We start from the raw sequence: 23,899 nt of genomic DNA on the forward strand, positions 1-23,899 counted from the left end.
CTTAGCTAAAGCTGGGAACTAGAATTCCATTCAATCCTTCCATGAGCCACAAGTGCTATATACAAGGGTTTGCATGAACAGGAAGCTGGAGCCAGGAGCTGGAATTTCAACTGGTACCCAAGTTTGCCTGTATGGGGCATGGACATTTTAACCACAAGACCACACACCTGTTATTAAATGAGTATTTTAATTGTAGACAATCTAAAGCATTCATGAAGTCATGCTTCTCAAACAGTGTGTAGCCGAGTTGGAATCTGAGTCTTGTTCCATGTCTTCATCTCTCGGCTCCAACATCCTTGAAAAAGAAGGCAGCTTTGGCTTCCCTCAGCAGGACATCTAAAGTCCTGTGAAACAGTTTTGAATTCCACTCCTTCTCAGTCCTCTGGCCTTATTAAATTTGAATATGTGTACTCTTTTTGATTAAAAAAAAATTTTTTTTTTGTTTATTTATTTATTTTTATTGGGAGAGAAGATGAGAGACAGAGAGGAAGTCATCCGATGATTCACTCCCCAAGCAGCCGCAACGGCTGGAGCTGAACCAATCCAAAGCCAGATGCGTCTGCCACGCAGGTGCAGGGTCCCAAAGCTTTGGGCTGTCCTCGACTGCTTTCCCAGGCCACAAGCAGGGAGCTGGATGGGAAGCAGGGCCGCCGGGATTAGAACCAGCATGCATATGGGATCCTGGTGCATTCAAGGTGATGACTTTAACCGAACTGCTATTGTGCCAGGCCTTTGAATATGTGTTACTCTTAAAGCCAATACGAATGGGTGTGTCGTTTATTTGACTGAATTTTACTAACAATCAGTTCTAGAGAAGAAAATATAGTTCTGATAATATCACTTTGTCTTTTAGAAAGTAATTGCAGGGCCCGGTGGCGTGGCCTAGCGGCTAAAGTCCTCGCCTTGAACGTGCTGGGATCCCATATGGGCGCCAGTTCTAATCCCGGCAGCTCCACTTCCCATCCAGCTCCCTGCTTGTGGCCTGGGAAAGCAGTCGAGGACGGCCCAAAGCTTTGGGATCCTGCACCCGCGTGGGAGACCTGGAAGAAGTTCCTGGCTCCTGGCTTCAGATCGGCGCAGCAGCGGCCGTTGCGCTCACTTAGGGAGTGAATCATCGGATGGAAGACCTTTCTCTCTGTCTCTCCTCCTCTCTGTATATCTGACTTTCCAATAAAATAAATAAAATCTTTTTTAAAAAAGTAATTACAAAAATTGAAATTTATGCTTCTTAATTGAGGAATGCAGAGGTAAAGGTGTGATTTACTCGAAAGTAAGTTGAACTGAAAGGAGATGTCAGATACACTCTTTATGAGTCTTGGGACTTTATTTAGTGCTTTTCTGAACAAATGACCACAAGGAGCAGCTCATGCTTTCCCTTTGTATCTCAGCTCACAGTCCGCCTGATGTCCACCAAGCTCCCTTCATGCCTATGCATGCCTCGTCCTAGATGAGTGCCTCTTAGTTGAAGGTGCGCGGCCTCCTTGCCAAATCTAATGTGAACAGCATGCAGGCCTAACTCGTTCTGTGTCTGGGAACTTTTTAGTTTCTCACCTGTAAAACTCACTGCTCCTTGGCATCCTCACACACTCTTCTGGTTTGCTGTATCCTTGGGTAGTGTTGTTGCTCAGTCTCCTTCTGGAATTATCTATGATTTATCTTCTCTACCTTTGCATGCTTGTGATTTTAGTTTTTCAGACAACAAAATTATTTGTTGTTGTTGTTACATAAATTTTTGAGAATTCTTGCATATTTGATTGGAGTGTGAAGGGTCAAGGGCTAGAGGAAAGTGAGTGAGACCATTGTTTTCACATCCTCTTTTTTCTTCCTGTATCTGGGGGAAGGGAAGAGACAAGAGGAGTACCTACACCCAGCCTTCCAACCATCCCAAAGCCCCCAATGTGGGGCATGCTCCTAGGGTCCTACTCAAATGGTTTTGATAGTTCAACAGTTCTGCATTGTTCGCAATCTTGCCATTCTAATCACAATGATTATCTCCAGACTCCATTGGCTAACAGACTCCTCTTGTCCAGATATTCACTGCCAACATCTGGCTGTGGTAGTTGATTTATTTGTTCTGTCCTTCATCCTATGTTATGGTACCAGGCATCCTCTGCAGGTTTCGGTGTACTGCCATACCCACCATGTGCTTCTCGATATGCTGCCCACTTTTCTAAGCCACTGAGGAGGTCCAGCTCTGACACATGCATTTCACAGTTAGCCCATGGAGCCTCCAGTTTCCTCCATGGTTGGAATTCTGAGTGCAGCAGCTCAGTTGGGGGGAGGGGTTTCTGAAGAAACTTCATCTGAGGTGATCCCTGACCTGATTCGTGTGTGTGTGTGTATGTCAATCCAGGGTCCAGCACAGTACATCACCAAAATCGCCCTTCGCGCACAGTTAGTTGCAATTGCTGGGTCATTGGTCTCCAGCCCTGTCTTCTATGCAAACAAATGGGTGTTGCAGTCCAGTCCAATCTTGCCCACCACATACTCAGCCCCATGCAAACCAGTGAGAGTTGTAGCCTAGCAGGAGGACCCGCAATAGCCCCCATCAGGTCTACCCCCTGCTCTTGTTCGATGCTTGCCAGTATGTACATCAGACTGCTCCAGTCTGTCCCCCATCCCATTCAGCTCTCATATGTGTCAATGGGCACTGAAGCCTAGTTCAACCCATCCAGCCCCGCTATCCAGCCCACACACATGCTGGTGGGTGCCACTCTATGTCTAGCCATGCCTGTCCCAGTCCTGGTTCTCATGTTCACCAGAGTGGCAACCCAAGAGGGAGGTGCCCACTGTTTCCCTGATGGGCCTACTCCAACTCCTGAATCTTGGACTCTCCAGGTGGTACTGCAGTTGAGCTTGACAGAGTTTGCAACCTCATGCCAGCATTTGCCAGCTGATGCTGCAGCATAGCCCAATCCACCCACTCACTCTAACTTATGAATCGACAAGCAGATACAGTCTGCCTAGCCTGGCTTGTCCATGATCCAGCTTACATGCAGGCCAACAGGTGTTGTAGCCTTACCCAGTCTGATCTACACTCAATCCCAGGTCTCATGCTCACCAATAGAAATAGTGGCCCAACAGGAGAACACCCCGAAGTCCCCGGCTGGTTTCACTTGCTCTTCCCCTGGTCTCACATGTACTGTTTGAGCACTGCGACCCAGTCTGGTATGGCCTGCCTCATCATGGCATTTGCCAGTGAGTGCTATAGCCTAGCCTGGCCTGGCCAGGCTTCAATTCCATCTCACGCTGGTAGGAACCACAGCCTAGCCAGCCCAGTCAGGCTCTCATGTGAACTGGTTGGTATTGCAGACCAACCTGGCATGACCTACACACCATCTGGCTCTCTGATCTGCCAGCGGGTGATATGAACTGGCACAGCCTGTCTCGCCCCCCAGCTGAGCCTAAGGTAAGCCCGTGAGTACCATAATTTGGCCTTGTCTGGGCTGCTCCTTTTCTTGGTTCTCGCACTCACCTGCAGGGACCATGCCCTGACAGAGGAGTTTCCCAAGCCCCTCCATCAGAACCTCTCCTAATGCCAGATCTCACGCACACCAGCTCTATTTAGTACACCTCCAGTCCTAGCAGGAACAGTAGCCTTTCTTGACTGGCCCTCACCCATTCTGGTTCTTATTGTGCTACAGCGCAACCAAGCCTAGTTCACACCCAGACACAGTTCATGCATGGCTCAGCAGGAGCAGAGACCTAGCCCAGCCCATCCTACACCCACCCTGGTTATCACAATCATCAGTTGGTGTTGGAGTCTAGCCCAATCTAGCACACCCCACACCCAGTCCACACTTGTGCCAAGGGATACTGCAGCCATGTCCAGCCAGACTGCAGTCCCCATTCAGGCCCCCTCACTCACCAGTGGGACCCACAATCCAACGAGGTGTCCCCTTAGCTCCCAACCAGGCCTGATCCCACCCACAGTTCACACACATGCCAGTGGTTGCTCTAACTCAGCATGGCACAGCCACTCCCCTGTCTTGGCCTTTGCGTGTTGCAGCTTCCTAGCCCAGCCAGCCCCCAGTTCCGGCTTCTTGCTGGCAGGTGCTGCAACCTGACCCTGCTCAGTCTGCTCTCATCCCTGGCTTGTGCAAACCAGTAGGTATGGCAGCCCGCCCAGCATGGCCTGCACTCCATCTTGATTTCTGCACTTGCCAGTAGGTTAAGGTTTGCTCGGTCCTGCCCAGTCTGCCCCCTTACAAAACCAACTCACACACTTGCCAACAGATTGAGCTACCCTGCCAAGCCTGCCCAATACCCAGGCCTGAACAGCATGCTCATCAGGTCTCTCCCCACCAAACTGCTCAGTCTCAGCCCCCTCACTTACTTGCAAATACAGTGGCTTTGTCATTGAGTATCCCTCAGGACTTATTCCTCATCCACATTTACAGTGACCTTATCCATGGATGTCCCTCAGCAGCAATCTATACCCCCGAAATCCCCAGAGCTCACACTGGGCAGCCAGGGGGCAGAGCCTGGAACCAGTTGGCACACTGGCTACCCACAAGCCCAGGACCTTCACCCCATCCAGCAGCAGTAGATGGGGAGCTAGGATCCCCAGCAGGCAGCTTGGCACAGCAGGGATTCTCCCAGGCACAGCCACGTGGCTGGGGACAATAAAATTCTTTGTAAACTCTCACAATATGGTTTAATTTAAATCCTTGGCTCAGCCACCAGCATTATAGCAACTCACAAATACATCCTTCCCTCTGAACCATCTCAAGCATGAGATGACGATTTCCGCTTGTATATTCTCTATTTCCTCCTAACAGTCTCCCCGACTACTCAAACTTCATATACCCAAACCCAGACCTGTCCTCATTTGCTCAAGGTCCATTTCCTCCGTGTTTCCCTAAATTGGCCAGTATACCACATTCCAGTCACTTATCTGGTTCCTCTTTTGGCCTGTTGTTCCCTGGATGTATTTTTCCCCCTTTCCCTGTAAATGGTCCCAGGCTGTCAGGCTGTCCTGCCATCTGAGTACCAACTTAATTACATGTTAAATCCTCCTTGGAGACAGGAAGGGAAAAGGGGATCCAGATTATTACACACACCACTGCCATCATTGTGTCTACTAGTCATCATTTCTCTGCTACATTTTGGTAAAAGATATCCCTCATAGCACCTCAGCCATGAGATGGCCATCACATATTTTGCTCTCCTTTGTAGTGTAAAGCTTATAGCCATCATCAGAACAGTATCAGACGTTAGTAACTTCCCAAGAGAAGATTAGCATGCTTGGGAGCACACAGCTGTGCAATGAGCACCTCTGATTAGACCAAGGAGACCCTGATACAGAGCTACCTGATCTCAGGGCCATGAGAGGGACTGATAGTTTAGCAGGTACCGCTGGAGAGCTGCTTATGTTGACTGCCAGTATTGCAGAGTAATGGATCATACTAAAAGGATTCCTCAGCAATTTTAAATGCCAAACAGGGTAAGTGTAGCAGAAACTAAAAGAAACAGAATAAATGTGTAATGGAAATCATGAGACTACAGAAGCAATGATGTGATGAGTTGTGGTAGGTAGATAGCTATAGGGGTAACAGAAATACAGCGGAAGGAGACAATAGCACTAGAGGTGGAATCAGCACCAGGATATTGCTAGAGGTGTGGCTGGGCCAAGGGGACACTTGTAACCCAGGCAAGACAAGTGATGGTTTACCTGCTGAGGTGAGTCCTACACTCGACTCTTTCATGTATTGTTAATTAAACTTCTGCCCGCAAAACATATTGCTTTCTGTCACCGCCTAATTCTACTCATTTCTCAGGCATTTTATAAAATTGTACGCTTGTAACACTTACCCAAGTACTTGCAAAATGTGAGGATGCTTTCTCCTTTCAGACTTGGTTAGTGTGTGTGCTGCTGAAGCAAGCTCCCCACATACAATGCAAAACCAGCATCAGCTTAGTCAGAGTGGTTCCCCAATGGAATCGTTGAGTTCTCATAACACCAATGGAGACATGAGGGAGACATGCTATTAATGAGCTGTGTCAATCTAAATGTGTCATGGTTCTCATGACTGCATATTCTTGTATTGACTACTATTTGTTCTAGCAATAGCCTGGAAAGGGAGGTCTTTGTCATCTTTCACACTCATGTTCCTTACATCTCAAGGCATCAAAGACTTCTCACCCTTCTTTTCCACTGGTACCCAGTAGTCATGTGAAGGTCTTGTCTCTGCTCTTCTGATACCCATATATGCTTACGACTGTTTTAAGACCTGTTTTCTTGCCCTGTTTCTCATCAGACTGAGCAAATACATGACAGGTTCCAGCTAGTTAATTGTCTCATGCCCCTGCTTAGACTATCTTGAAGGTATGCAAGGAATTAATACATTCATGCATGAAAACTTGTCCGTTTCCTAGGAGACTTCAGAGAATCGAGATGTCTAGTGGCAAAAAAAAAAATCTGAGGCCACATTCTATATGATTCCTTTTCCCCTCTGTTCTGGATTCTCCACATCTGTAAACGGGGCTGTGTGTTTAGGAATTCAGCTCCGTAGACCTTGGCAACGCTGTAAATCTATTTCACAGGACTGCCCTGTGGCTTGCTCTAACTCATCCATCTCCAACACACCTGCAACCAGGATGAAGCTAGCAGCTGCCTTGCTCAAATTCCAGATCAGGTTATGCTTTTAGAAAATGAAGGCAGAACAACTTCAAGTTTTATTTTCAGATACATACAACTCTGTTCAGTAAACAAAGGAAGGATGGAAGGGCAAAATTCCTCAGATTATCATGGTCAAAAATGTTTATGATCGGGCCTGGCAGCGTGGCCTAGCGGCTAAAGTCCTTGCCTTGAAGGCCCCGGGATCCCATATGGGCGCCGGTTCTGGTCCCGGCAGCTCCACTTCCCATCCAGCTCCCTGCTTGTGGCCTGGGAAAGCAATTGAGGACAGCCCAATGCCCAATGCATTGGGACCCTGCACCTGCGTGGGAGACCCGGAAGAGGTTCCGGGTTCCTGGCTTCGGATCGGCGCGCATCGGCCCGTTGCGGCTCACTTGGGGAGTGAATCATCAGACGGAAAATCTTCCTCTCTATCTCTCCTCCTCTGTGTATATCTGGCTGTAATAAAATCAATAAATCTTTAAAAAAATGTTTATGATCTATGATCTATGATATATATGTATACACAGAATGCAAATGCAAGACAGGATAGTATATAAAATTTATTTGCTTAAACATGAATGTACACTAAATATAAAGTCAATTTAGCATACAGATCTAGGTTAGGTAAGGCTCAAAATATGTTATATAAGCAAAGATTGGCCATCATTTCTTACATATTTCTCAGCTATAAAAAAAAAACTTTTAGTCATTGTTATAACTTTGTTACAAAATGTTTTTGCTGTTTGAAATGATAAAATAGAAAATGAAAAAATCAGAGAACTATATACTTTGAAAACATTTATACAACAAATCTGATTTACTTGCTTATCCTTGAAAACAGGTGTTTCTGGGACAGCAGAGGTCACATGTGTACACAGTGAAGTTAATGCATTAGCATGAACCCCACCACGAGTTATTCATGAGTCAAACGAAAGGATTTGGCTCGTTTTGAGAATGCTCTAATATATTTGCTCTTTATCCTTACACTTAGGCCCTTATTTGAGAGACTGAGGGTGCTACCTAGTCTCTTATTCATTTGTCCCCTAGGCCAGTCTTACCTTTTATTTGTTCCCATTCCTCCTTTATACTTTTGGTAGATACCATTCTAAATCTTTAATCTTCACTCCATATTCAGAATACCCTAATGTCTTGGTCAATCCAAGACTTGTACTACCAGCTGTTCTGACTGCCCTGTCCCTGAAATCACTTGCATTTGCCAGCATGTCCATGCTTTGTCTTGCTTTCAGTCAGCATGGGATGGATAACCTCCAGCTACATACCAGACATGTTAGAGGCAGTTTTCATGCATGTGCCCATGCTGTTCTCAGTAGTAGGATGTTCCGCCCAAAATCTACCAGTTAGAAAATATATATCTTCTAAATCTCAGTATCCAGTTTCTTTAATTTTGACCTTGCAAATGAAACAACCACTTCTTTGCCTCTACCTTCAATCAGCTCTATACAGATGCCAGCCAAAGTCATCACCTGTATCTATTGGGCTAGACCATGAACTACCAGTAAGAGGTCCATGTACTATTCATCTTCCTATTATTTCGCACCTGACCTTGTACCCAACTGCTTTTAGGCTCATCTAGTCCTAAGAGCAATGAGAAATGTTAGTAAACACTAATTAGTTGTCAGTTCACAAGTTAGAAGATAGAAATTTAGAGGACTTACAAGATCATAAGGATGATTCTTCACCCAAAGCCCAGAGTTAGGAGAGAGATTAATGTCTCAAAGTTTCTTCCATAGGTGACAATCAAGGAGATACACTTTCTTCCATGAGCACAAACAAAAGCTCTTGTTGTCACATGAGCTCAATAGTTCTAGAATTTGAGGGCATTTTATAAATAAAAACCTTCCATTCACCTCCTCTTCCCCACAAGCAGTAAAAACCATTTCCATGGCGAGATCATCACATTTCTATTTCTCATCTTAATAACATCATCGCCTTCTTCAGATTCATTTCGCTGATGCTACTGTCACCCCTAGCTGTTTCTTTCCCTGTATTTTCATGGGAACACAGACTATATACACACCATTGCAACTAGTTAAAATATAATATTAATTCTAGCTATGACATTGCAAAGGGTCAGTGCCTGGCATGTAGTCAGAACTGGAATGAATGCAGAAATGAACCTTGCTTTGGTGATATGAAGTGAGGAAATAGCTAATGATGCTGCTTCCAAATTTCAGAACTTGCTTGATATATAAGGAGGAAACATTAACTAACATTGAGGACAGATTTAATTACTTTTAGATTTTTATTTATTTTTAATTTGAGGGGAGGAAGAAAAATCTTTACCTGCTGGTTAATTCCCCAGACTGCTTAACAGCCATTCTGGGCCAGGCTGCAGCCAGGATACCCCATCTAAGTCTCCTGCCAGGGTGACTTAGATCACCATCATCTAGCAGGGAGCTAGATCATAAGCAAAGCAGTCAGGGCTGGAACCGGGCACTGCAATACAAATGGCAGGCATCCTACGTGGTATCTTAATTGCTGTGGCAAACTCTCATACCACAGATCTAATTTCAACCAGTAGATTTTGCAGCCTGCAATATTAAAGCTTACAAATATTAAAGGTTACCAAAAAGTATTAATTATTTATGACCACACTTTTTTAAGACTGGATTTAGTTAAACAGTTACTACAAGGGTAGTAAGTGGAAAACCCATTAGCACAATGGTTCTTAGAGTAGTTTCATATTTATTTATTTATTTATGTATATATAATTAATTCATATGTGCACATATATTTCAAGTGGTTACACTAGGCCCTTACAGAATTTATGGTGTTGACACTTAAGATTTTGATCAGTTAAGAAATTTAAATAACTAAACATCTAGGCTGAATAGTACACATTAAGTTTAATTATGATGACTTTCCAGCTACATTTGCTGTAGGAAAGTTAGGGATCATAATTCCCTTCAATTAAACTCCAGTCTGTTCCTAAAATCTGTTCTAATTAGATCACTGACTCTGCCCTTCCCCATTTCACTCACAATATATTTCATTATTTTGTGATTCCTTATAGCTAACAAAACACTTTTTTTTACTAATAGTTACAATGCAAATTTAGTTTGTGGCTTAATTTTTAGAATTCAGCAAATGCTACAAAAGTGCTGGACCGCTTGTCTCTACATGGCTACATCTTAATACATCATGGTTTTGAGGAAACAAATTGACATTCCTGGCAGTGCTAAGCCACTAAGAAGCATTCCAAACAGTAATTTTCTTTGATCCTCCTTATCTGCATTTTATACACTGTTGTAGCATCATTTGGAGGACATAACAATATTTTGAAATAGAGGAAACCAACCTGAGGGCTTTTATCAAAAGTTATACAACACTTTAGTAAATGTTTCACAACGAAAATCCAGCCAATCATACTTACAAAAGTATTCAAAAAGTTCATGGAAAACATGTATTATGAAAAAGTTATGTGTGGATTTCAAAATCCTAGTGTACCATATAAATTATTTTCTTTATATTTTGTTTGTTTTTCCAGGAACTTTCTCAAGTATCCTCATATGAGAGTTATCCTGGAGATTCAAGCGCTCAAGGAAATAGAATGAATTTGCCTTTGTATCTACCTGTCCAGACGCCCTATAATAACCATCCCAGAATGATAATAAAGCAATCAAACACAAACACAATTTTTATCTTACTCTATATGTACGCGGATGACTACATATATATTTGTAATATGCCACATTCCAGATGCTCCACTTACTTTAATCCTATATTCATTTTCCCTTGGCATGACTTAAAATAGCCACAGGGCACATAAAAGGAAAAAGAAAATAAAAATGAATGCCATACATCCTAGGAAGAAGATAAATTGCTCAGATGATGTTGTAGTAGTTATTTCTTCAGGAAAGTCACAGATTGCTATGTGCTTGAATCATTTTTTTAATCATTAAACTTTAGTTTTGCAAGTAACAAAAATACTCATAACACATTCAGGGTTGTATATGTTATATGAAAACAGCCAATTGTGACTTTGGGTGGTTGTTTTTGACCAGTCATCAATCCTGTTCTTATGTGAATGAGGAAAATCCCTTCGTGTTTAATACGCTTTTATCAATGAAGCAAAAATCTGCAGTGAAGTTAATGATCCCAGTTGATAAGTCTTCCAAATTCCAAATTCAAACCTGAACAGAGCCAAGATTATACGAAGAAAAAAAAAAATAACGCCCTTCAGGCATCAGCTTACAAGCTGGTTTTCTTGAGTTGCTGGGTTTTATCACAAGGATTGGATGGTTCTTCAAAATGGAACTGCCTCGGAAGGTCTAGAAAGCCTTTGTTCTAGGCTTACACAGTAAGCACTTGGAGCGATTCTCAGTCACAGCTTTATCCAGGACACAGTGTTACAGCTCACATTTTTTTGCAACAGAGCTTATACTGATTTTGTGGTCTATAAATATAAATCTATTCACATAGAATGCACACGGTTGACATGGGGGGGGTAAGGAGTTAGCCAACCATCCACAGGCAGAACGGAACGAAGATGGCCGGGAGCGTGGTGTAAGAGGCCAGGCCCATACAGATGACACACACCAATCCCAAGACTGCTGAGGCAAGAACGCTTCTCTGGTCACGAATGATGATCTTCACAATCTCACAAAACTGGAAAATAAATTACAGCAATATCAGGAAAAAGAGAGAACCCTGAAAAGAATCGCATACACCTACCCAATGGTAAAGCAATTTTCCCAGCTGTGTTCTATATACCGGAAGAACTTAAAAGTTGCCTTGTGAGTTAGGGAAAGATGTAGGATACTGAGAGTGCAGTTTCTTGATGCATGTCCCATAGTAGCTGAAACAATACTGTGGACTGGGTTAGCTTTATAAATTCACAAGTGTACAGACTGCAGGTTGACAACCTTGTTGACCTTAGTGTAAAAATACATTTAATGAATGATCAATAACAAGAGCATATTCTAAAATATAGATGAGTGAAAAGTCACTCATCTTGAATAAAAGGAAAAGAAGTTAGCTTCACTCTGTGAATTCAGTACTTTCAATTCACCATTCAGAAACTGAGGGATACCCATGATAACTTTCTTAAAAGCCTCAAAATCTAAAGTCACGTAAGGTTTAATTATGTCATAGCCCATGTCCCAGCTAAATAGACTGCATTCTCCATCAGTTACTTACATAATACATAATTGGTTGCTGGAAATAAAAGACAGATTAAAAAATGGTCCAAAGCCTTAAGGAATGTATTCTCCTAATACCTGTTGGTTCTGTTGTTTTAGAGAATCAGTGGTCGCTTGTGTTTGTACTTACCCTGCCTCTTATTATGATTCGAGTCAATCACTGAACCTCCCCAGAGCATCATGAGACTACTTCCACGGATGGATCAAGTGTAATGCTTTATGCAAAAGTGCTCTTATTCTTCTACATGCTAAATAAGGAATTACCATGATCAATACTACTGTTGATCATCTCCACCTCACCATTGTCAACACCAAAATTTAGCAACTGCCACTGTGACATGAATTGTGCCTTTTATACTAGATTTAAGTTCCTTTTATGACATCACATATATTTTTAGGGTCTTCTACAGTTGGCTTTCCAAATTATTTTCTTACTTTTCATAATGTGAGAGCCAGAAAGAGAAACAACGACAGTTCCCATCTGTAGTCTCATTCTGCAAACACCTGCAATGCTCAGGACTGAACTGAGCTGAGACCAGTTCAGACTGGGAAACAGACTCAATCCAAGTCGCCAGTGTGGGCAGGAAGAGCCTAGTGATTTGAGCTATTCCAACTGCCTACCAGAATCTGCTCTGGCAAGAAACTGGAGTCAGGAACTAGAGCTGGAAATTCCACAGAGACATTCTGGGATGAAACGTGTGTGTATCATCATTGCTAGGCTAAACTCCCACTGTGGCTTCCAGGTTATTTTTTAAAAGATTTATTTATCTTTATTGGAAAGTGATATATATAGAGAGAGGAAGAGAGATAATGAGAAAGATCTTCCATCTGATGATTCACTCCCCAAGTGGCTGCAGCAGCTGTAGCTGAGCCAATCCGAAGCCAGGAGTCAGAAGCTTCTTCCAATTCTCTTACGTGGGTGCAGGGTCCCAAGGCTTTGGACTATCCTCAGCTGCTTTTCCAGGCCACAAGCAAGGAGCTGGATGGGAAACGAGGTCACCAGCATTAGAACTGGCATCCACGTGGGATCCCCAGGCATGCAAGACAAGAGTTTTAACCACTAGGCTAGTGCGCCAGACCCAGTTTATAGATTCTTAAGAAACAGAATGAACAACTGCAACACAGTTGGTGTCAGTTGGAATGGGGATGCCTTCTGTAGAAGGCATTGTTAGGTGACTTCATGGTTGTGTAAACATTACACTCTATTTATGCAAACTAGGGGTACCATAGTCTAGGTGGAGTAGTCTTAACAGAGTCACGATTTTTTATTAGTGGCCAGATATGTAACTATAGATATGTTAACACACTAATATGAACATAAGGTTGTCTCTATTCACACTGTTACACGCTATCCAGACAAGTCTAAAGGACCCTTTGAGCCACATGTTGGATTATTTACACCCCAAAAATATGATTTGTCTCTTTTGGCTGTGTGTGTGTGTGTGTGAATTGAGTGACAAACATAGCAGCAATGATTGAAATGAATGAAGTTTTCAGGACAGTGAGGAGAAGCCCTAGGGAGCAATGGAAGATTTATGCAAACGAGTAACTTATCTTGATACAGTTACGCTTGCCTTATCTGTTTCCCCGACAATTTCATAACTAAGCAAGCAGAAGTCCCTGTGGATGCGCTGTTTTCCCAAGGCAGGTTTTCTCCAGGGGCATCCCATTTCTAATATCCAGTTCTTGTTGGCTTGCTGTCAACCCAGGAGGAATCTGTGGTGGTGCATGACAGTGGGAAATGTCCAACAGTGCTACTGTGAACCTTGAATCCCACCAAAATAAAGGAACATTTGCATTTGTTTTAGAAACCAAAAGGCGGTATTATGAGGTAAGAAAAAAAAAATCGTAGAAGAACCGTAAAGAATAGTATCAACTATCAACTACAGGAATTTATAGTTAACAAAACACAGATGGTCTATAGCCAATTTAAAAATCCCTTAAGTCTATGATTTCTGAATTTGTCAAGAAAATAGCACTACCACAAAAATAAAAGATTCTTTCCTAATTCACTTACAAATCAGACACAGTGTTGTGAGAGAAAAGCATTCCTGAGATTTTTTTTACCCAAATATAACAGGCAATTTTGTAATATTCGTGCTGAATTCATAATAGCTATGTTATCTGCGGAGAACTCAATTATCAGACCCAGAATGGAATAATTCCTTATCTAAGACACAGACACCAGTCCTTCTGCAACATGAATGACCTTCTCTCAGGACATGTTCAATAAACACTTCTTGGGATTAGAAAATTTGGGCTGAGAATTTTTTTGCCCAAGAAATCAACTCTGCAGCCAAATTGTTTGACCATTCAAAGTGAAGACAAAAACTCAGCTTCACAAGAAGTGCCACTCAGCAGCAGTAATTAAAACACTTCTGTGTAACCTAACAAAGTTTCTAAAGTTGAAAAACTATTCCAACTTGTTATTTATGCAGATTAAATATTTTGCTACCTTTAAAAAAACACTTGTACTCTTTCTCTGTAAAAACATACAATACGGTGCTACGTGTGTTCTGTGAAAAGATACCTCCTAATTACCAGAAAGGGACACCATTTTCCCTTGGCTAAATGATTTGCTTGGGTCTTAAGTAAATCTAGTGTATTGCCTTTTGTATGCTTTTGGGACCAGTGTTTGTAAATGCAGAGAAATTCATTTTTAAACAGGCCTGGGTTGAAGCTGTGTTCTTAAGTTCCTGCACAGTGCTGTAACTGTATTTTTGTTTTACTTAGAAAAGAATTCCTAGTTTGAGTCTAACGTGTTTCTATAAACCACCCACAAGGAATTTCTGATACGAGTGTATGAGCTGTACTACTTCCACACTCTGCCACAGAAAGATGTTCCTGTACAGGCCACAAAATGAATCAAGAAGTGAAACAATCAGAAATGGTGACTTGCAAGGACTATCAGTACAAGCACCAAGGACTGCATCCCAACTGCCAAGGAGACCACGGGGAAATGGAGTGCCTTCGGAGGACAAGAACTCTGAGGTCACCCACCCCTATTTGGATCTACCACATAGGATGGAAGAAGCCCAAGTCCTGCCTTGCAGGATCCAAGGTCATCGGAACGACAACCAGGAGCCCTGAGCGGTCTGCAGAAACAGAAGAACAGTAAACTTCCTTCGGGACTAGGGAGAGGAGCTTTCTCTGGTCCTTGCCTGCTTCCAACTTTGGGGCCCCACCCTCTCCTGTAATGACCATCAGGATCGCTCCAGAAACCCCTCAAAACAAACAAACAAACTAGAATAGATAGACAGAGAATAACAAGGAAAGCTTAGAAACAGACAGGAAACGGTCAGCGGGGATGCACTTATAACTCACTGGGGGGACACAAAGATTAGTTACTCCTCACTGGGGTATTGAAGATTTCTCTGCACACCCCTCCTAAAACTGTTCACCTAAACTGTTGACATATGTCTTGTTATAGAGTTAGACTACCCAAAAAACAGCCAGGTTCAGAGAAACCATGCTTCAAGGCTATAAACTGCTAAATACTAAAACTAGAATAGACATGAGACAGCTGAGTGGTGATCTATAGCCATTTTGAGGTGTATAGAACACGGTTGAATGTAAACCAAAATGGAAATGTCTATGAAGTGGTCACAGGTTGTGGTTGAGAACCTGCATTTTCCTATAAACATATTGATTAATCAATACCATGTCAATTAATGCCATAACGTTGTAATTGGTTGTAAATATTATGTTGGGACTTTTAATTGATTGGGATGATACTCTGCTGGCTCTACCTTCAGACCAGAGAGGGTCTCACCAAGAAACTTTTGAACTTACCAGGACAATAGGATGCTGGACTGTATGCTTGGTAAATACCTCCAATGAAAGAATGTCAACTGAATTTGAACTGTGGAAATGCAATAAGATGGAGCAATCCACCATGGGGAGAGGGTTTGGGGAGGGGTGGGGGGAATCCCAGTGCATATAAAAATGTGCCACATAATGCAATGTAATTAATAAAAAAAAAAAAAAAAGAAATGGTGACCTGGACTCAAATTCTTTGGATCATCAAAATCATCTAAGCATGAAGAATTAGCAGTAAAGTTTATAGGTGATTACATGGGTTTTCCTTCCAGGGCATATAAACAACACTTCAAAAACTGCAGGAGGGGATGTGAGCATTTTTGCAAATTAAAAATGAAGCTCTAGATTTAAAATGTTCACCATCTGAAAAATCATGTTTGCGCTTCCCCTCCCCTTTCGGATTCGTGGCCAATTCTGATGATCTTAAATCCTGGTTTGTTGGTTGGTTTTTCCTAAGTACACATAAAACATTGACAGGTCTTCCTGAAAATCAATTGTTTTGATCTCTGGGCAATTTATAAATACCTAAGTTATCTTTAGGACAGACAATAAAGGATACTTAACTATAAGGAAACGTTTTCTTAATTGATGGACACCCACACAGATAAACCATTCACTCTAGGTAGCTCACAGAGGGAGAACACGGCCTGCTTACTTATTCCAAAGGCACAAAAGTTGGTTTTATGTAGTGTTCCGGATTTAACATAAACCCTGAGTGTCTTCCTTCTTTTTGCAATTCTTGGGAGACACCGCAAGCCCAGGGTGACAAACTGTGGTGTCCTCCCTACCCTCCTCACCCCCCAACTCCCCCAGTCACCTGCCCTTTTTCATTTAAACTGCGAGAACGCTCTAAGAACTTCTGCAGACAACTGCGTAGCTGCGGGGTCCTGCATTGCCACCGCGATATTTCCAGCTACCCCTTTAGGGAAATCGCGCCCTACTCAGATCCCTCCTTTGAGAAACTCCAGAACTCCCCTGACTTCCTCTCAAACTAGACAATGGGGTGCTGGACTGTCTGCCATTATCTGTACCAACAATGTCAGGGTACACTTCAATAAGAGACTAATAGAATTATGATTCTTTATGAAGGACTACACTATTGTAGTAAAAATGGGGAAAATCTGTCGGGGGTAATCCCAGCCTATACAAAATTGTACCACATCATTCAAACTTCAAAAGTAAAAATATATTTGAAAAAAGAAGGAAAAGAAAAGGAAAGGTAAAAGAAAAAGAAAAGAAGAGGAAAAGAAAAGAAAAGAAAAGAAAAGAAAAGAAAAGAAAAGAAAAGAAAAGAAAAGAAAGCAATAGGAGAAAGAGGTCCAAGAGAAAGGATGTTCCTACCAAAAAGAGAGGGTAGCCCCAGCGCCCTCTGGGAATCTCCTGGGGCGAGGCTCCCGCTGTACCTTGTCCGCCTGGGGGCTGATCGGGGTGCCGTATCTGCAGTAGGTCACAAAATGCTCGCAGTTGTTCCACAGCAGACTGTAACTGGTGACACCCAGCAGCTTTTCTGCCCTCTGCGCCACCTCTTCGTTGAGCAACGCCTTCTTCTTCAGGGTCTCGTCCAGATGATTGACCAGGATGTGAGCTCCGTAGGCGAAATCTTCCACGGTGTCCACACGGATGCTGGCCACTCTGGCAATGACGCCCAGTATGAGACGCTTGTTGGAGACCACTCTCTGCGTGCGGCCCTTGTGGTCTGTCAGGGTTAACAGGATGTCGGGCATCAGGTGGGCTACGCGGTTGTCTCCCAGATAGATACCGTAGTGGGTCAGGTGGGTCCGGGGCACTTCCAGCACGTCGCCGCGGAGAAAAGAGCTGACCTCATAGAAACCCTTCTGTGCCTTGTCGCCGCCAGGGGTGTCCCAGCTGAAGAGCCTGAAGTTGGAGATCAGAAGCAGCTTCTCCAACCACAGGGACACCGCCTCCAGCATCGGGTTCTTCATCCTGCTGGAAAGATAAGGGGCACAGGTAGTGCCAGCCGTCGCCCCCGCGCGGCCCAGGCTGCGCCAGGCCCGGGGAGCTCGCGATACTGGGGCCCGACGCTGCGGACGCGCTGCTCACCTGCAGGCCGGCCAAGGGCCCCCACGCCGCCAGGTACAGGGACTGCCGAGGAGAGAGGGGGTCGAGGAGGGACTGGGGATCTGACTCAGCCAACTGGCCTCAGTGACCCAGGAGAGGGAGGAACGCGCCGCCGCGCCAGGCCCTGAGGTCTGGGAGTGGCCTTGCCAAAGAGTGCACCTAGAGGCAGGGCTGAGGCACCGGGCCACGCGCTAGGCTGTGGAACACAGGCTCCACCGAAGCTTTTATCGCGATGGGGTGGGGGTGGAGCCTGTCACAGCCCAGAGGGAACACTGATTGGGCGGCCGCGGCGAGTGCCCAGCGCGCGGGCAGGGCACGCGATCGTCAGCTCCCCGCAGGGACCCAGGCGCTTCGGGCTTCTTGGTGCTAGGATCCCTCCCGCCTCCTGCTCCCCCTCTCCGCTGATTCTTAACCGTCTGTAACCCTCACGCGGCGCGCTTCGGGGTATAGATAGTAGGGCGTGGCGAGAAAGATATTGCACCTGTTGGGACCCGGGGCTTTTATTCCAACCCCCTCCCCCAACCCCCAGAAACTCACTTGGGTGAGATTTCTGAGTACACTAGAAATAAATACCCGGACTCCGGTTTACTGAAGTTTGCATTTACTCTGCCGAATTAGCCCGAGGGTTCTTTCCTTGGAAGATCATCCTTCCTTAGCAATTCCTCCTATGCCCCCAGGCTATTGGTGGACTTGTGGGTGGGGTCGCCCTCGTGCGTTCTGGCCTTGAGCCCGACCGATTAGAACGCGGCGATCCTCGCGCTCGAAACATTGGTGACCGTTAAGCTCGCTGCTTCCAACCGTCCCCCCCAGAATAAAACCGCGAAGTGGCAACAGCGACTAAGCAAGCTTCGGGTCTCTATTCCCACACAGACCCGCCTTGGGTTCACCCTCTGAAACTTAAACGCGTTCGTTCAATGCGAGGCTGCCCTGTGGCGGTCCAGGAAAGCAAGCTCTGAATGGAGGGGCCGCGGTGGCCGAGGTGCGCCTGCAGCTGGGGCGGGGGAGGGAGGCGGGCACCGGAGGTGCAAGGGTGATTCCGGCGACGGAGCGGCCACCTGTGGGCGCACGATTCGGGTACGCTCTAGAGTTGGGTTCCGCACAAACGCATTATGAAAACGAAATTCCACGAACAAAGGACACAACAGAGAGCCCCGGTGGGTCCCAAAAAGCGGCCCAACTCGTGGCTAGTAGATTTATTCCAAGAGCAGATTCTGCGCTCGTGGGGGCAGGATGAGGGTGACCGGCGAGGGGACACTGATGATCTTACTTGAAGCGGACTGACGTCTCCTCCGCCGGCGACCGGCCCCCATTATCCTCAAAGCCTCCTCTGTGCTCATCCGTTCCCAACTCTCCGCGCTCTGTCCCTGAGCCCGCTTGCCATTTTCACAAAGGATTGCGAATCACATCGCAGTCCTTGCCAAGCCCCCGCAACGAATCCAAAGAGAAAAGTGGAGACGGAGAGAAAACCAGAGGCGTGGAAGTTGAAGAGCACAAGACATCTGAAATTTTCAAAACAGCCAGTGAACTGCTGAAAACACTCCTCCCTTCACAGGGGCGCTGGTTTCTCATGAAATAAAGGGGTTTCAGCGAAGTTCCTTAAGGTCTTCAGGCTGACCTGGCGCCGGGCAGTGGGACGCTGAACTACCCCCTCTGTTCCTGTCCTGGGAAAAAGCCAAGACCGCAACCCTGAGCGGGCATCACCAGCCAGAGCGCCCGGGGATCAAAGGGGCCTGGCAGTCAGTGGTTTCTGTCTGTGGTTCTCAGCACAGCACAAAGGAGATTGTCCACCCGGAGACCTTGAGTGGAGCCAAGCACCAGGGCCTCGGGGCTCTGGAGAACTCTTTTGGAGCTGAGGATGTTAAGTAGAATTCATCGCTGCACCCTCACCCTTTTCTCCAAACACAGAGCTGATGGCTTGTTCTGTTACTAGTTTTTGATTTCTGTACTGAGCAGGGTCCATTGTTTGGGTCTTCTTCTTCTTCTTGAGGAAGTAAACTGGAAGCCACTTGGTAAGCAGTTCAAGATTCAGGTCATCTTCTGCCTCAGAAGTGCATGGGCTGAAAGATTGTCCCCCCAGAGAATTTCTCATTTTTAAACAGGATTGTGCGTTACATAATTTCTTTTAGCAAGGGAACTGTGGTTGTGGGAAAGCAGCCCACTCCCTCCTACCCGCCCAACCGTGGCTTGAGACAGCATGACACAGGCTATGGCCCACATCATTTGTCTGCAGATCCCAGGAAACGGGAGCACTCGCGCAACCACCTGGCAGCTTCTCCTGGGAGCAAACCTTACACTGTGGCTCTTGGGAGTTCTGCTGTCTGCCCTCCCTCCCATCTTGCCCAGGGGCCTCAATAACATCCACTTAGAAACAGCATCTATATTCTCAAAGAGCTCAACATTGTATACAGGGTCATTTTCCTAGTTTAACAACTCACCAAAGGCATGCTTCCTTAAAAGAAGTTTGCAAGCTCAAAGGCTCACTAATGTTTTCTACCTGTAGCTAAACAAAGGGAAAAGCCTCACTGCTAGAAGGGAAGGCCCCAGCAGCTGGTTTTTCCTAAATCCAAAACAGTAAGAGGGGGATGGGAGCCATCCCCCCACCTGCGACCCGTCATGTTCTTTCCCTCAGGGTTGCCGGAAGGACAGTTGGTCTCCCGGAACCTAACCATGGCAGCTACTATGGAAAGGTTCAATGTAGAAATGCCTTAAGTAATATGCCACGGGATGACCAGATCTGGCTGGGGAGTTTAGAAGAAACTGGACTCTCCTCTAACCAGCATGTAGATCACACCGACCTGATGGGCCATGCCACTGCCACTCATTTCCTGGGTCCTGAGTGGTCCTGCCGTCTGCTGCTCAAGCCCAGGTCTGTGCCCTGCAATGTGCAGGAAAGCTGATGGGGACTTAGTGCCAAGGGGGCCAGCTTCCTCACTTGCCTTCTGGGAGTCCATCTAACTTCCTGGCCTTACCTGCCTGCCCTTTATCTCACAGAAGGCCCAGAAGTTGGGAAGTTGGAGCCATGGGAAGCCCAGACCAAGGAGGTGTGGTGTCTGGGGACTCGACTCCTCAAACCCTAACGTTCACAACTTTCCCACCACTTGTCCACCCGTGGAGTTGAACTCAGTATTTGTCCAAATTATCCTCATAACAGCTCTCTGAGACAGTTTCTCTCCCTTCCACAGGCAGACATGGCATTCAGCTTTGCTTGGCTCATTGCGCAAAGCCCAGAGGTCTCTTCTATCCCACGGTGAAACAGCGTGGAGTTCATAGTGATCCTAGGGGAGGCTTCAGCCACCCATTCTTACGTCCACCTTCACCCATTCATTTATTGAGTAATGCTAGTGGCCAGGTCCTATGCCTAGCCCTGAAGGTTCAATATAATTAACCCTCCCTGTGGATCCCACACCCTTTCTTGGTTATTGAGATTTCATTTCCCTACTTGTCTAGTGCAATGGGGTCCAGTTTCTAGCATCAGTGATTTTACCAGCATAGAAAGAGCTGATGGAGGTTCTGGACAACAGTTCCCTCTCCAGGAAGGCCCTACACATGAGTTTCAAGGAACCTTGAACCCTCTTCACATAAGTGATTCTGAGTGAGGAAGCCCAGTGTTTTACCCAAAGGCACAGAAGCAGTGACAGAGTCTGGGCTCAGATCCCTGGCTTTTGTCTCTTAGACATCCTTGTCGAGGACCCAACGGCCTGAGAACTGCTGTTTTCTAAAGTGGTTTTTTTTTTTTTTTTTTTTAATTCATGATTCCTTTTAGATTATTGTGTTGTTCTAGAGTTTTTTTGTTTGTTTGTTTGTTGGATGATGACATCTTTGGGGTCACTTATGTATCTTCTGGGCTAGCTATTAAGCCCAGGTCTGACCCCTTGCACACAATTAGGTGCTCAAGTAGTTAGGTGCCCTAACTCTAAGGAGATGGAAAATAAAACCTTTTGTGAAATTCTCTTGGAAGGGAAAGGGAAAACAGCAAACACCCTTCCGGGGAGCTTACTGGTCCTTTGTCATGCAGAGTGATCAGCCAATAGAAATCAGTAACCTTTTGGGAGGACTTTTTCTCCTGATTCACACCTTATTAACAGGATCTCATTTCTGCTTGTGGTTTTAGATTAAAAGACTGCAAGTTTAGTTAGAAGTTCTTGTTGCTTTGCCAATCCTGAGGCAAGAACATTGAGCAAAACAAATCAGCATTATGAAGAATCATCAGCCAAATAAACACATCACATAAATTAATAGGTTGAGGCCGCTGTGGTATAGAGGAAGGAGGCAGCAGTTCACAGCTTGATGGTACAATTTGCAACCAAGCATACTTGGACCTAACTACTTAAGTCATTAGTCATTAGTCTCAACTTTGTCTTTCTAGAATGGCAACACTGTTTCAGAGGGCTATTGGAGGACTGGATGGAAACAAACACATTGCACCATTGTGTGACAGCTCATGATGCTAAGCATCATCTACAGTATCACCTGTGCTGCTCTTCAGAGGGACAGACTACAGTGGAAGGGTTTTTCCCTTTGTCCTAGAATGTAGCAGATACAGAGGACAGCTTTACTCGTAAATGCTTTCTGACTGCTGGGCACAAAGCCACAGGGAGGAGTAGAAGGAAAGCAGCAGGGATGCTTGAGACCCTTGCAGTCCAGAGGCAACTGGCTGGAGGGGAGGAGTGAGGGTGATTCACAGCCTCAATTAAATCCTTTCTAATCCACAAAATCAATGAAATCCTTTCTAATCCGCAAGATCAAAACAAAAACCTGTCATTTGTTCAAAATGCCTTTCACAAGATACAAAATCACCCCCACAGTCCACTTTAGAAGTAACAAAATGGCGTGATACTAAGGGATGATTTGATATCATGGATAACTTGGCACCGGGATGATTGTGTCCCATATTGGAGTGTCTGAGTTTGAGTCTCAACTCTGCTGCCTCTGCCAGCTTCTAGCTCTCCTGCACCTGGGCAGCAGTAGGTGGTGGCACAAAGCAGTTGTGTTCCTGTCAACCATGTGGGAGGCCTGGCCTGAGTTCCTGGCTCCTAGCTTTGGTCTGGCCCAGCCTCAGCTGTTGCGAGAATTTGGGCAGTTAGCCAGCAGATGTGAGCTATCTGTCCCATCTATCCCTGTCTGTCTCATGCTCAAACTTTTTAAAAAGCGTATTTGAAAGTCAAAGGTAGAAAGAAGGAGATTTATAGAGAGATATGTCTTCCATCTGTTGGTTCCCTCCCCAGATGGACACAATGGCCAAAGCTGGACCAAGTGGAAACCATGAGCCTGGAGTTTCTTCCAGGTCTACCATGTGGGAACAGGGGCCCAAGTCCATGGGTCATCTTACACTGCTTTCTCTGTGCATTAGCAGGGAATTGGATTGATTGTGGAGCAGCCAGGACTCCAATAGGTACACATACTGTGGAGTTGGGGATACAAGACTGGGTGGCAGGGATTTACTCTTAACAATGGTTGTGATAAGGAAATTTCTTAACTGTTAGCATAACCGCTATATTTGGATTCTGTAATCGTTGCTTGGCTTTGCTGCATAAAGAACAGGACCAACGCCATGATGGGCCTAAGGTCGGGGAGTAGGCCTAAGTTTCACTTTACTTCAAAGTTTCATTTTCCTAAGAGTGATGGGAGTGCGCAGGGGGGCAGCAATCTTGGAGATGGGCCATTCAGGGGCATCCGCACGTCCACAAGTGGAATGTGGTCTACATTAGTACCAAGATAAGAACTGCTTGCTGGAGATGTGTTGTACATGACTAGGAGGGGATAAAAACAGTCTGCAGGAGACAAGCGGGGTCCTTGTCAAGACTCCACTGTGATGGATGAGACATGGACCCTAGCTCGAGCTAACAATAAAGTTTCTTTGCTTTTGCATTGTTGCATGTGGAGCCTGCCTGTCCGTGGTTCGGGGATCTTTTGGACCTAACAATACATATAGGATGCTACATCACAGGTAGAGATCTCATCTACTATGCCACAGTGCCAACCACACACATCTTAAAAACTAATTTTAAAACTTGGGTTGTCCCTGGCTCCTGGCTTCGGATCAGTGCAGCACCGGCCGTTGCGGTCACTTGGGGAGTGAATCATCGGACGGAAGATCTTCCTCTCTGTCTCTCCTCCTCTGTGTATATCTGGCTGTAAGAAAAATGAATAAATCTTTTAAAAAAAAAAAGAAGAAGTAACACAGCTTGCCATTTATTATATGTATTTTAGAGTAAAA

At 45.1% G+C, this 23,899-nt stretch overlaps 1 protein-coding gene across 2 annotated transcripts; it reads right to left on the bottom strand.

Annotated features, from left to right (window-relative positions):
- Positions 1–10,439: 10,439 nt before the first annotated feature.
- Positions 10,440–17,772, bottom strand: LRAT (lecithin retinol acyltransferase). Of its 2 annotated transcripts, XM_004598483.2 has the most exons (3): positions 17,665–17,772; positions 17,007–17,547; positions 10,440–11,251 (listed from the first exon to the last, which is right to left on the bottom strand). In XM_004598483.2, exons 2-3 carry the CDS (start codon positions 17,544–17,546, stop codon positions 11,099–11,101), a joined length of 693 nt encoding a protein of 230 aa, XP_004598540.2. In that variant the 5' UTR covers position 17,547; positions 17,665–17,772; the 3' UTR covers positions 10,440–11,098. The 2 variants fall into 2 exon arrangements, with proteins under 2 accessions (XP_004598540.2, XP_058522723.1); XM_058666740.1 differs by lacking the exon at positions 17,665–17,772 and having other exon boundaries at positions 11,140–11,251; positions 16,945–17,547.
- Positions 17,773–23,899: the final 6,127 nt, after the last annotated feature.

Source organism: Ochotona princeps, chromosome 7 (genome assembly GCF_030435755.1).
Source record: "Ochotona princeps isolate mOchPri1 chromosome 7, mOchPri1.hap1, whole genome shotgun sequence".
In the NCBI taxonomy this organism is placed as follows: domain Eukaryota; kingdom Metazoa; phylum Chordata; class Mammalia; order Lagomorpha; family Ochotonidae; genus Ochotona; species Ochotona princeps.

Coding starts and splice junctions, on each gene's coding strand:
- LRAT (XM_004598483.2), bottom strand. CDS start 17,546: ATGAAGAACCCGATGCTGGAGGCGGTGTCCCTGTGGTTGGAGAAGCTG. Junction 11,252..17,006: donor TCAGCCCCCAGGCGGACAAG/GTACAGCGGGAG, acceptor TTTATTTTCCAG/TTTTGTGAGATTGTGAAGAT.